Source organism: Podarcis filfolensis, assembly GCF_964270895.1.
Source record: "Podarcis filfolensis genome assembly, contig: HAP1_SCAFFOLD_459, whole genome shotgun sequence".
NCBI classification, from domain to species: Eukaryota; Metazoa; Chordata; class Lepidosauria; order Squamata; family Lacertidae; genus Podarcis; species Podarcis filfolensis.
In genome coordinates, this window is record NW_028149220.1 from 1 (window position 1) to 12,575 (window position 12,575).

At 39.4% G+C, this 12,575-nt stretch overlaps 1 protein-coding gene across 1 annotated transcript; it reads right to left on the reverse strand.

Annotated features, from left to right (window-relative positions):
* Window positions 1-168: 168 nt before the first annotated feature.
* On the reverse strand, window positions 169-9,590 carry LOC310755138 (dedicator of cytokinesis protein 3-like; the record flags this gene model as incomplete). The annotated part of the gene is made up of 8 exons (XM_083631825.1): window positions 169-250; window positions 1,039-1,139; window positions 1,265-1,348; window positions 2,109-2,206; window positions 4,433-4,604; window positions 5,428-5,534; window positions 6,656-6,818; window positions 9,466-9,590. Coding segments are annotated over 8 exons (932 nt in total), but the record flags the coding sequence as incomplete, so codon positions are not given.
* Window positions 9,591-12,575: the final 2,985 nt, after the last annotated feature.

A 12,575-nucleotide genomic window follows, 5' to 3' on the forward strand; every position in this document is an offset into this window, starting at 1 on the left:
GGAGATAAGTTTTACTCTAAGATTATAATTTGAACAGGATGAAAGGATTCATTTCTTCTCTAGATAATCAGTAACAAAAACCTATTCAAGACAGAGCTCTCTGCACAACAGAAAACTCTTCAATGTAAGAGTCATTTTAAACAGACAGCATTTCTATAGAAAACATACCCGCATTGCCTCCTGAATATGGTCCTGTCGTACAAGTTCTGCTGATCGGTCCATATACCACTTCAAACACCGAATAAGTTCTCTGAGTAAAAACACAAAATACTGATACATTTCCAACTCCAGCCATGCTCACGTCTAAAGATGTTTTTAAATATCCTTTGCTAGCAATAAATTAAGTTAGGTTTTATATCATAGTTCGGTCTATTGAGATTTTTAGCACATATAATTAAGTGGGATATAGAAAGATATTCTTGGTGACCCAAAATAATTACTCTTCCATGTTTAACAATGATGGAGACAGACAAAAAGAGATTAGGCATGGAGATTACAGAAGATACTAGTCACAAAACTATTTTGCTTTAAAATGAAACAAAAGCACTGCTTTACATTTCTCCAGAGTTTTTGTAATCTTGAGAGAAATCTACTGGCCTCAGTTTATCTTTTTTTCCTGAAAAACGAGCTTGACTGTCTGTAAATAGTGCTCTTCCAGAGTAAAACTAAGTGCTTATAAGGATGGTTAACTGATGGAAAAACCTTTCGGTCCACAAAAAAAGCTACAAGATGTTTTAGCTAAAGCATGAAAACAGAGTCTAATCAAGGAAAGGTCCTGTTTGACCCCGCCCTATTTCCTTCAACTCTTACGCCATGTTCTTTCTCAGAAGACTCAGAGGGAGAACATCCCCATTTAGGACTGTCATCCAATTTTTTTAATTGAAAAGGAGTATTTTGTTTCTTTTTTTATGCCACTTTTATTCAGTAAGATTGCTTCGTACTACTGGATGTTCTACTAAACAATAAATTAGAACTGTTGCTATCCATCTCATCTGAAAGTGACACTCTAATGTACAATGGTGGTAAAATAGAACCTACTTGTAGGCCAGCGCTCCTGCAAAGTGCTTTTGGATGTAAGTGTCCATTACAGGTCGAAAATGAAAATATTTGCTATCACGCAGGAGGTTGATGATGAACACCTGCAGAAGAGAGAGACAAAACCACACCTGTAAGGACACAGATCACCAAAGCTTACAAAGGTCATAAAAATAATGGATAAAGGGAAGTCAAAACTGTTCATCTCTCAGAGGTGTGCTATGCTTACAAGAGACTGAAAGACCAGCAGTCCATATTTTTCAGTGTTGTCATCCAAAATCACAAATAATGTGTCCAAGATATCCTGCAAGAACTGGAAAGGCACAAACATTCAAATGACTTCTCCTGGTAAACAATTCTACCGAAACACACCATTTATAATGTGTAAGAGAGAGAGATTCAAGACTGCTCCTAGTTCTCCAGAGTAAAATTACTGAGACATAGGGTGGATTGCCAACCAAGTTATAGAGTAGGTACACTGAAATCGATGAGTATCACCTAGGTGATGACTATTACCTTATATAGCATTATTTCACTTTCATTATATGTAAATACAAATCCAAGATTATCAGTAAAATGTAATGGTTCCTATCTCTCGCAGAGGTCCGCTTGCACAATGAAAATCCCCCCTCATCTCTTCCTCCCTACAGCTTCTTGCACACTCTCAAACCATAGCTAAGTGCGGGGAGACCCTCTGGAGTGGGCAGGGGCTGCATCAGGGAAGAGAGGAAATATAAGCCCTGTTACGCAGTGTTGGATTCAAACTTAAGAGTATGGTGAAATGTCACACATTATGCATTTCTAGATGTTGCCAGAAAAGAGAGGAGGAGGAGGAGATGCAGCTCTGTAGCAACATCACATTCTTCCTACCACCTGGTTGCAAAACTGGTCCCATGAACCAATGATACATTGCTAACTCAGCACTTCTTAGGTTTGTGCTTAAGATAATCACATCTTGATTTCACCTACTGATCGAAGACAGAGCAAGTAAAGCAGAGGCTTTCTTCCTCAAAGATTTGTACTAATTGTCACAATAGCTGCACATTAATAACAACTTGGAGGGGGCACAGCACCTTAACAATTTCTTCACCACTGACATGCCTCAGTCTTCCTAAGATATCCATAACACGATCTGGATAAGCCTTCCATTTCAAGAGAGCAAGTAGATCCACTGTAAATAATTGAAAGAATAAATATAGAAACACAAAATGTAACATACTAAACATACTAATTACAATGGAAAGTTGGCACAAGTAGAATTATCAGATATGTGTGAACAACTGACAATGGTTAAAAATTATTTTCAGAGAGACAAATTTGTAAATCGGCAAGATTTAGTGCTCTAATCCTATACATGCTTACTTGGGAGAAAATCACATTCAAATTCAACACAGTAAGACATGCTTAGTAAACACTCTTAGGATTTGATTGCATAAATGCATAAGTATAGCAATCATATCACCACAAAACAACACATCTTGGACAATTAAGTATTTTTATTCTTCACCTTTTAAAATGTTCTACACTATGCCAAACAAAAATATCAGGAAGTTAGTTCTGATGAGCAATATATGCTAAAAAGAAAAAAAAAAACATGCAAAATGTTTCTTCCAAGTCATAGAATTGTAGAGTTGGAAGGGACACTGAGGTTTTAGCTACTTGATCAAAAATCAAGATAGATTTCTTTAGTTTTAGTTATTTGATCAAAAATCAAGAGATGGTAGAAGGGAGGTTGCTGAAGCTCTTTGCAAGAGAAAGCTTTTAGTTCCCAAAATGGGAATGCTGGCTACAGCAGAGAGCTCGTTTAATGAATTCCTTTGGCTTTTCCTCAGTGTATTGTCTTAATTAAAAAACAAAAACAAAACAATGATTGCCAAGTTTAAAAATCAATTGAGAAGGGATTTTACTCAGCAGAATCATTTCTCTTCTATCCAGGTCTCCTGGAACCTCTTTCTGATCTCAATGCTTTGCCCAAAATGCATGCTTTTCCTCACCCGTGATTTCAAAAAACCACCCCCAGCAGTTATTGATGGCCTTTATAAAAACATTCATAATAATTCAAGGTAATTATCTGTACACTCTAAAATATTGTAAACCCTGCAGAAAGGAGGCTTGCAGTTACCACACAACAGCTGACAGGTGGTGACTTCAACAGCCTGCTGGGCAGTGGGCCCTTCAAAGCACCACACAACACTCTTTACAAGGCCTGCATGGTGCTTTGAAGTCCTGGCAATCATCACCTGATATTAATGTTAAATCACGTGACTGACACGTGGGCAGCCTCACTACCACCTGCCACATTTGTCCTGTGAAGGGTATGGGAGATCAGGATCTGGCCCAATGCTGTAGATTTTGATATATTCCTCCTCATCTATTTAACTGTGCCACTCATTAAGATATGAGATTTCAGCTTTCCCCCTCCATTTCTATTAACTTTGACTACTGGTCAAATTCACCCTCAAAACACCTCCCTCCCCCAAGTTTTCATTAGCAAATGAAGAGTCTGATTATGGAAAGGGCAGTTTCTCTTGCACTGGCGGCAGAAATATCAATATAACTTTGTACAAATATGCATATGGTAGATTGCTCTAAGGCAGTGGTTCCCAATTAGCTAAGTATTGTGGACCCCCTGTTTTCCAAAAGCCAAGACATGGACCCCCTACTTCTGAAAAAATTGATATCTCTATGGTAATTTTTGTTCTGTAAATGATGTCACTGACCCCCTGAGTGGGTTATGTGGACCCTCCAATTGGGAACCACCAGTCTAAGGTGGTGGAAACATTTTTTAGCCTGAGAGTCACCTTCCATTGGGAGTAACCTTCTGCAGGCCAGATGTCAATGGTGGACAGGACCACAGGGAAAAGTGGGTAGAGCAACAAATGTCTCTCTTATTGTACAGTAGACTACATTCCAGCCATGCAAAAGTCACAAACACTCTCTCTCTCTCTCTCTCTCTCTCTCTCTCTCTCTCTCTCTCTCTCTTTCACACACACACACACACACACACACACACACACAACACGTCTCTCCATCCAGGTAAACAAGCGGCCTTATCACAATCAGGTACGTATTCCAGCCAGCCAAATAACCACCCACACCACCCCTAAATCTGGCACTGCACTCAAAGACCCCTTTCTATGTGAATATATAGCAAATATTGTAATTATTTATTTATTAAAGTTGTATATCGCCCTTCATCCGTAGATCTCGGGGTGGCTCACAACATAAAAGGTACAAGATTAAAAACAGAAAATACGTCATAAAAACAAAAGCAAGCCAACAACCCTCCCCTCCCCACTCAAAGGACCACGCACTGCATTCTTTCAATGCAATATACAAAGCACCCCCCTCTATCTTTTTTGCATCCTATGATTTCTTGAAATGAAAACTGCTGTACCATTCTGGGTGAGTTTGGTAGAAGAGAGCTGAGTAGAGATTGCAAATGACTCTTTGGTGCTGCGCTGGAAAATCAGGCTTGAAGGAATGTTGGGACAGCCATTATAGTCCTCTTTGCAGCATGGAAGACCCAGGTAGAGGGCATGGTTATTGAATGTGCTGTTTTCATCACACTGTAGACATAAAAAAAGGACATCCGCTTTAGCTGGAAAATTATATATGCTTTACTCCATGTATTGCTGTGCCACTAAACAGAATATGGAGGACTTTATATGGATTCTAGGCATGCAGACATTCTGTATTTGGAATATGTGTGCTACTCATTCAAACAGCACACACTTTGGAAAACAGCTTTCTACCAGTTCAGATAGATCAAACTTCCTCAGTTTAGTACCCTCTAGATATTTTTAACAACTCCTCTAATCTCTGACCATTTGGCATGCAGGCTGGGATTGATGGGAGTTGGAGACTACTACAAAAGTTTTGCAATAATTAAAAAGCTACATGCACCTTCCATTTCAATTAAATAGCTAGGTTATACCTGGTAAAAATAAAACACCTCTGTTAGGAGGTTAATTTTAATTAATTAAAACTGTGGACCTTTCATGAACTGAGGTGTCCCGTCCTCCCGGCAAAATTCAAGACTGTAATCATGCATGACATCTATCCTGACCCCAAATATAAAGCAGGATACAAGTATAAAAACATAAGGAAGAGGAGGAGAAGAAGAGGAAGAGGAAGAAGGAGGAGGAAGAGGAGGAGGAAGAGAGGTGGGGAGGGTATTCTAAAGAAAGAATGAGAAAGTTAAGATGCTTGTGAAGGTCTATCTGCTTGCAGTATCTCACAATTTGTAATGTACTGTAACAGATGAATCAAGATCCATACAAACACTTATTTTAGCAGATCTGGACCATTATAGATTTACTCTACTACAGTGAATAATGAAATGACTTGATGGTAGACCTATAATATATGAAGAGTGAGGAACTATCGTACCTTATAAACATAAAGCTCATGAATATCATCAGAAAGGGTGGTGCCATCATCTCTCATTAGCGGTGTAAATGCAAAGCCAAAAAGCTTCTTTTCACCTTTATCTTTTGCTGCAACAAGAAACAAAATGTTTACATGAATTCTAGTAACTACCAAATTAGCATTTTAGCCTGTCCCTGTAACTTAGATAGAGAAAAGGTTTTCCATGATGCCTATTTTGCATCATTTTCATAATTCTGATTGTGCTTTCTACAGTCATAAAATATTCTATATCATGAATCAGACATAACAGCTACAGACCTATGTCTTCAAATGCAGGTTATAAAGTTGGGGGAAGAGCAAGTTCAATAGAGATACGGAGAAGGGGTGCTGAACCCTTTCCTGCATTCTCTTCCCTTCTTGCCAGGCCATTTTTTACTAGTCAGGCTTATGGCAACCCCTTCCCACTGTTGCAACACTGCACCTCTATATATATCTACTCAGAAGTAAGTCCCCTTAGGGAAGAAACAAAACACAACCCCTGGCTTAACATTATGTCTTAACCAGGAAATGCAGCTTGTTTAGCTCAAACAAATCACAACAAGGAAGCCAACAGCAGATCATGGTTTCCTTGGAGCAAAACAAAGCACAACCCCAACTTCTGACATGGGAACTAGGCTAGTGACTACTACACTGATTTTTTGTGACTATGCCTTTCAGCATTAGGAGAATATTTAAAAATCAATATGCCTATCACAAAGGAAGAGTGCAAGCCATGTATTTTGCTAAAAGAAACAAAGCTCCAAGTACTGCACAAACAAAGAAAGACCATTTACTTTGGAATGGACCTCAAAAAAGATGCTCCTAGACGAACTCAGAAAGGGAACTAAAACAGAATATATGTGTTTCTCCAGAGCCCAAATACCATTTTTTGCTTAATCTGTAATAACTAATTTGCTAACACATCTTCCAGCCCTCAACACTTGATAAGGGGTTTATCTATTAGCCAGTTCAGGATCTGACATTGCTACAAATTATCCCAAATAACTGCCTTGTTAGAGGTTGTTGCAGTTGTTTTTACTGCAGCTATCAATGACTGAAATGGTAATGAGAACATGCCCTAACCACCATATGTTTTCAAGCTATTACATTCTCCTAATCCTTTGCAAAATCAGCACAGAAATAATCTACAGAAGAAAATCAGCCTATGAAAATTAGGCATCTTCCAGACAGAGAACCATGTTGCACTCACTGGAACAGTGCCTGAACTCAAAACGGAGGTGAGAACCACGGAACCTGTCTATGGGAATGGGAAGTTTGATGACTTCTCCCCAACGAGGGCTGTTGCTGTGATAGAGGACAAAGGAATGATATAGACTCCTACTTGGCTCTCCCGAGCCTAAACTGATGCAGTCCTGGGGGGGAAATGAAAAAGAATAAAGAATAAGAATAAAAGAATATCACATTACAAAGGATACACAATAACACCAAGGAAGTATCATGTTAAGGATGCAGAAACACAGCATACTGTAATCAGTCCAATTCATATCCAGCTGTGACGGACAGATGCAAAACTTTGAAATACAGAACTCGAGAAACTCAAGAAGGGAGGAATCTAGATTTTTAAGGAGGAGGAGAAAATCTGAGGAGCAAATAGGAAGGGAGTGCTAATGATGTTTCTCATATAATAAGTGCTTTTTCTTATTAAATAAGTCATTTCTTATTTTGAGAGATACAGAGTTCAGGTATGATTCTGAACTCCTAGGATTTTTTTGCCTCTTTAATCACTAGCCATTCAAGCTTCTGTAAGTGAAAAGTGGGAATCCTTAGAATAGTCTGTCCTATTTTTTTTCATTAGCAGAAAGAAGAAAGTTTCAGGTGAATAATTATCACCTAAAAATAAAACAGCAACTAACTCCCTACTCTGAATTACTACAAAGCACCAGGACTTTGTCAATGATGTTTTAACTTAATAGCAAACAAAACAAAACAAAACAAAAAACCCACTCAATTTAAAAGGCCATAGATTGTTTACTTAGCCAAAGACCTGGGAGAAGAGGAATGTTTTTGCCTGGTGCCTAAAGATACATAACAAAGGTGCTAAGCGAGCATCTCTGGGGAGCGTGTTCCACAGGTGGGCAGCCACTAGCATGGGGAGAGGCGGTCCTTGAGGTATAAGCTGTTTAAGGCTTTATAGGTCAAAAACAGCACTTTGAATTGGGCCTGGAAACTAATCAGCAGCCAGTGCAGTTGGGCCAGGACTGACGTTATATGCTCCAATGAGCACCCTGGCCACTGAATTCTGCGCCAAATGAAGTTTCCACACTGTCATCAGAGGCAGCCCCACATATAACGTGTTGCAGTAATCTAACTAAGAGGTTGTCAGAGCATAAATGACAGAAATTAGGCTGTCCCTGTCTAAGTAGTGGTGCAGCTGGGCCACCAGTTGAAGGTGATGGAAGGCACTCTGTCCCACTGAGGCCACCTGAGCCTCAAGCAACAGCAAGGGTCCAGAAGGACCCCCAAGCCACATATCTACTGCTTCAGTGTCAGTGTAACTCCATCAAGAGCAAGCAACTTCCCATCTTTCCAACCCACTAACAGTGCCTTGGTCTTATCTGGACTGAGCTCCAGTTTATTGGCTCTCATCCATGACCAAGGCAAGACAATGTTCCAGCACATTCACTGCCACATCTGCAGATGAAAAGGAGAAGCAGAGCTGTGTGTCATCAGCATATTGCTGAGAGTGTACTCAAAAACTCCAGATGACCCCACTCAGTGGTTTCATGTAGATGTTGAACAGCATGAGGGATAAAATCGAATGCTGAGGAACCCCACACTGAAGGCTACACGGGGCTGAAGATCATCCCCCCAAACATCACCCTCTGGAAACGACCATTCATGTAAGAGCAGAACCACCACAAAGTGGTGCCACCCACCCCAGCTCAGACAGATACTCCAGAAGTATATGATGTTTGATGGTATCTAAAGCTGCTGAGATGTCGAGGAGAATTAAGAGGGACACATTTCTCCTGTCTCTCTCCCAACAGAGGTCATCATACAGGGTAACCCAAGCAGTTTCTGTTCCAAAACCGGGCCTAAAACCCAACTGAAATGGATCTAGAAAAATCAGTTTCCTGCATGAGCGCCTGGATCTGGCCCACAACCACCCATTCATGAACCCTGCCCAAGAAGGGGAGATTGGCAACTGGCCAGTAATTACTTAGATGTTCCAAATCCAGGGAAAATTAAAATTGTTGTTTATTTCTTATACGCATACATAAATCAAGCACTGTGAATAAAACAAAATAAGAAGCACAGGCCAGGCCATCAAGCTTACAATCTAATTAGGCTTACAGACAAAGGAAGGGGAGAGGTTAGGAGATGATAAAGGAGTGAGATAGAGAGTAAATGTGATATCTTCATTAGGCATTCCAATACACCAGAGGAAGGAGTCCAATGGATGCTGGGTTGTAAAGTGTTCCAGTGATGGGAAGTAGCAAAGAAGAGAGTTCACAGCTAAGTAACAAAGGACATAATATTGTCCTTGCTTAAAACATTTATAGGTGACCTTTCTATACAATTAAAGCAGTTTACAATATATCACATCTACCATAAAACTAAATGAAATGAGAAGAGTAAAACCAACTCATTAATCAAACTAACACAGTGGATGATAAGTTACCATTCCTCAGCCATGTGAAAATAAAATGGCAGCAAATTATGTATTCAGTTCTGAGATCCTTGAGGAAGGAAGGGGGAAAGGTAAAAATAAAATAAATAGGTCCTCTCAGTGTTAGTGCAGGACTGAAAACAAATGGGATTGACTGAGCAGCAATGAAAGGCCCTTTCATCAGAACCCATCTGTAGACAGATATTTTTCCTGATTGAGATTTTTTAAATTTGCTTTCATTGCTTCACAGATCCATGCAAGTAATCACTGTAATAATTAAGTTCAAATAAGTGAACAGAAGAAATTCAGTTTTTCCAAATTTTAAAAATATGAAAGTAAATGACAGAACTAAAGTGATGCTACATTTAATAAAAATTATATCTATTTACCTTTAGAATCTCTCCATCTGCATAAAGAACATACATAGTCACTTCAATGTTCTTCTGAACACTTTTCCCACCTCTTTCAAAGTCTCCTTTCTCTAAAGTCAGGTACAAGTCATTGCGTATATCACCTACACAAGAAGAAATAAATATTTTTTAGAAAATGAAATAGAAAACGTGACAATTCTGTGAAAGCCAGTGATGTTTTATTCACAATTCTGATGGGATTCCAACTCATTCCAAGTATAAAATAAATAGTTAATAAAAAATGAACATTTTAACACCAGTGCATTAAAGTAGATGGCTGTTAGTAATGCTTTATGAAGTCTGAGAATTCGGTAAATCACTTAGGAGACAAAGGTGAGGGAGAGGAAGTAATTTTTTCGTATTGCTTTGCTAAATTCTCTGGTTAACAAATAAATTATCAAAAACACTCCTGAGCATGAGCAGCAATGGCTGAATAGTCACCTATAGGAAACATCCAGCCCATGCTATGATTTCTCTTGCCTGTGGGCTGCAAGCAGCTGGGCTGCTCAGCAATATTCATCAAACAATTCTACTGCAAAAGCAATGCCAAATTTCTGATATGATTGGCGCTTCTCCTAACACAAGATGCCTCACAAGGCCTTTGCATCATTGCCAGGAGGGTCCTTCAGCCAGGAGGTCTGGATTTCTCCTGGAGCAGGCACATAGTAAATGGGGGCAGTAGTGACATCAAGAGCTATCAAGCCCCCAAACAGTTTGGCAACAAATAACAAATAATATAGTTATCCATTTAGTTACTTCAAATGTCAGTATTTGAGTACTACTTTACCAAGAGGAAAACTTCTCGCATCATATACTTGTCTATAATATAAATTTCAACTCAAATGAAATGAATGAAAAATCTCACAAGTTTCCTCCTGGATTCCTGCCTAGCTTGCGGACCTTGTATGGGCTGCAACAGTGGGAACGCTTACCCACTTTTCAAGCCGTTCAAAGATATTCCTGTATCTAAGAAAAGCAGTAGCTAAGTGCAGAATGTAGCAGAATTTCAGCCCTTTGTTGATTTAAATATGACTGGAAAGTGTTTCAGCAAGAATTAATAAGATTTTTTTCCTGTCCTACATGGAAGACTCTTTCTACTACAATGCTAGGAATAATGCATGAATTTAAACATGAAACACTATTTGCTTTCAGACAGAGAAATGATCTCATTTCTAACACAACTGCAATTTCCTCACTTGTAGTATGCTTCTCCAAGCAACCTAGTAATGAAATCTATTCCTATTTTTCTTCCCCAAAAGTATATGTATTATTATTCCTGCATTGTAGAGGGTTGAACTAGATGATCCTACAATTCTATGATTCTATATGCATGAAGATTAGCTAAAATACTCTTCATTAGCAATAATTACAGAGTTATATTTTATTAGCACATGTTATCGGCCATTTCTGAATCATATTCTTGCTCCATTACTCTGGCTCTCACTTTGTAGTGTTATAAGATCAATTTAACCTAGATCATAGGCAGCCTGTACATGAAATATAGAATAGCTTTTACTGCTTTAGTCCTTAGACCACAGCAGCAGATGTGTGGAACAGAAGGCTGAAGGTCCAGTCATGGGAAGAGACAGGAGCTGCCTGAGCCATAACCAGAAGCCAGGTGAACTACATATTCCGAAATGTTGCCTACACGAGACACAGTCTTTACACATGTGGTATGTGGCATTGACTACTATAAAATGGAAAATGAAGCCCCCAGTTTACAAGTAACTGACAGGTATGGTTGCGGTTACTGTTATTTATTACCTTTCTATTCTTAGACCACGATGGGGCAGGAGGCTTGGCCAAAACTATTATCTAATAATTCAGTTACACAGACATCCTGACTTTGATAATACAAGAAAATTGGATTTTTAGACTGCAGCCATTAGGAATCTTCTGAATCCCATCCTGCACATCCCTTTCTTCTTCTCCTCTTCCTTCCCCTGCACCATTTTCTGTCATTTCATGGGTATCTCCATCTACATTTTATCTATCTCTATGTATTCAGTATTGTGGGTCCAATTCTGTGGAAACCCCTTCCAGGTTAGTGGGGTGAGGGAAAACCTCCCCATTGAACTTCTGGCACTTGGAAAAAACCTCTTCATTTCAACAGGCATTTTAAATTAGTTTTTTTTCTGATTTCATGCTTAATTTTAACTGTTTGGTTTTTTTGGCTGCATCCCTTTTTATCCCTATTGTACACTTGCTTAGAAACTGCAGTATTAAGAATTCTATGCATTATTAAAATAAACAAACAAATAAGGAACGCCTACCAACCAATATTGTGGGATGCAAGTGGCTTTCAGTTTCAGTTCTGTTCCCCATTCAACCAGTAACACAGCAGCTGTTGACCCTATACCTAGATATTGTCATATGCTGCAATGCACACACAGCCCCCAAATGGTTTGAATCCATGCTTTTATCCACATTGCCATGTGGAGGAAAATCTATAGTTTCTTCAATACCACGTACTGCAAAACAGGAGTGAAATCAATTACCAAAACACCTGAGTATTCTAGGTAAGTATCAGGGCAAGTCTGATACATTTTGCTTCCTGAAAAAGTAAAGGACGATATTGCACTCTCACTTCCACTCCCATTCAAGTACAGAAGCTGACTTAAATAAGCTGAATCTTATTTACATATTGGCAATGGGATAGTATCCTCCTGAGAGCAGCAGGGGACCTATGAGTGTAGAACAGGCCAAGTGGCACACATAGCTCTGCCCACCAAGAAAAGGCTACAGGAGGAGCAGACTGGGAACTGTGAAATGACATGCATGCATTTTGTCTGCTCCTGTGTCTGCAGCAAAGAAGGACCAGAGTGCAGGGGCGCAAAGGAGTGCTGAAAGACGATTTATCACTCTCACACACCTGGCTATCTCTTTCCACCTGACTTTTCAGGCTTGGAAAGCAGAGAGCACAAGAAAGACAGCCTCTTTGTCTCTTTCTATAGCATTTCAGACCTATTTCCCTGCTTGTAAAAGCAAAGGGAAAAGAGGCAGATGGGCACAGGGGGAAGCAAGTTCTTGGTTCAATTTCTCTTTCCAATGATCCCCCCCTCCCATTTTGGAAATCAAAAGAGAAGAAG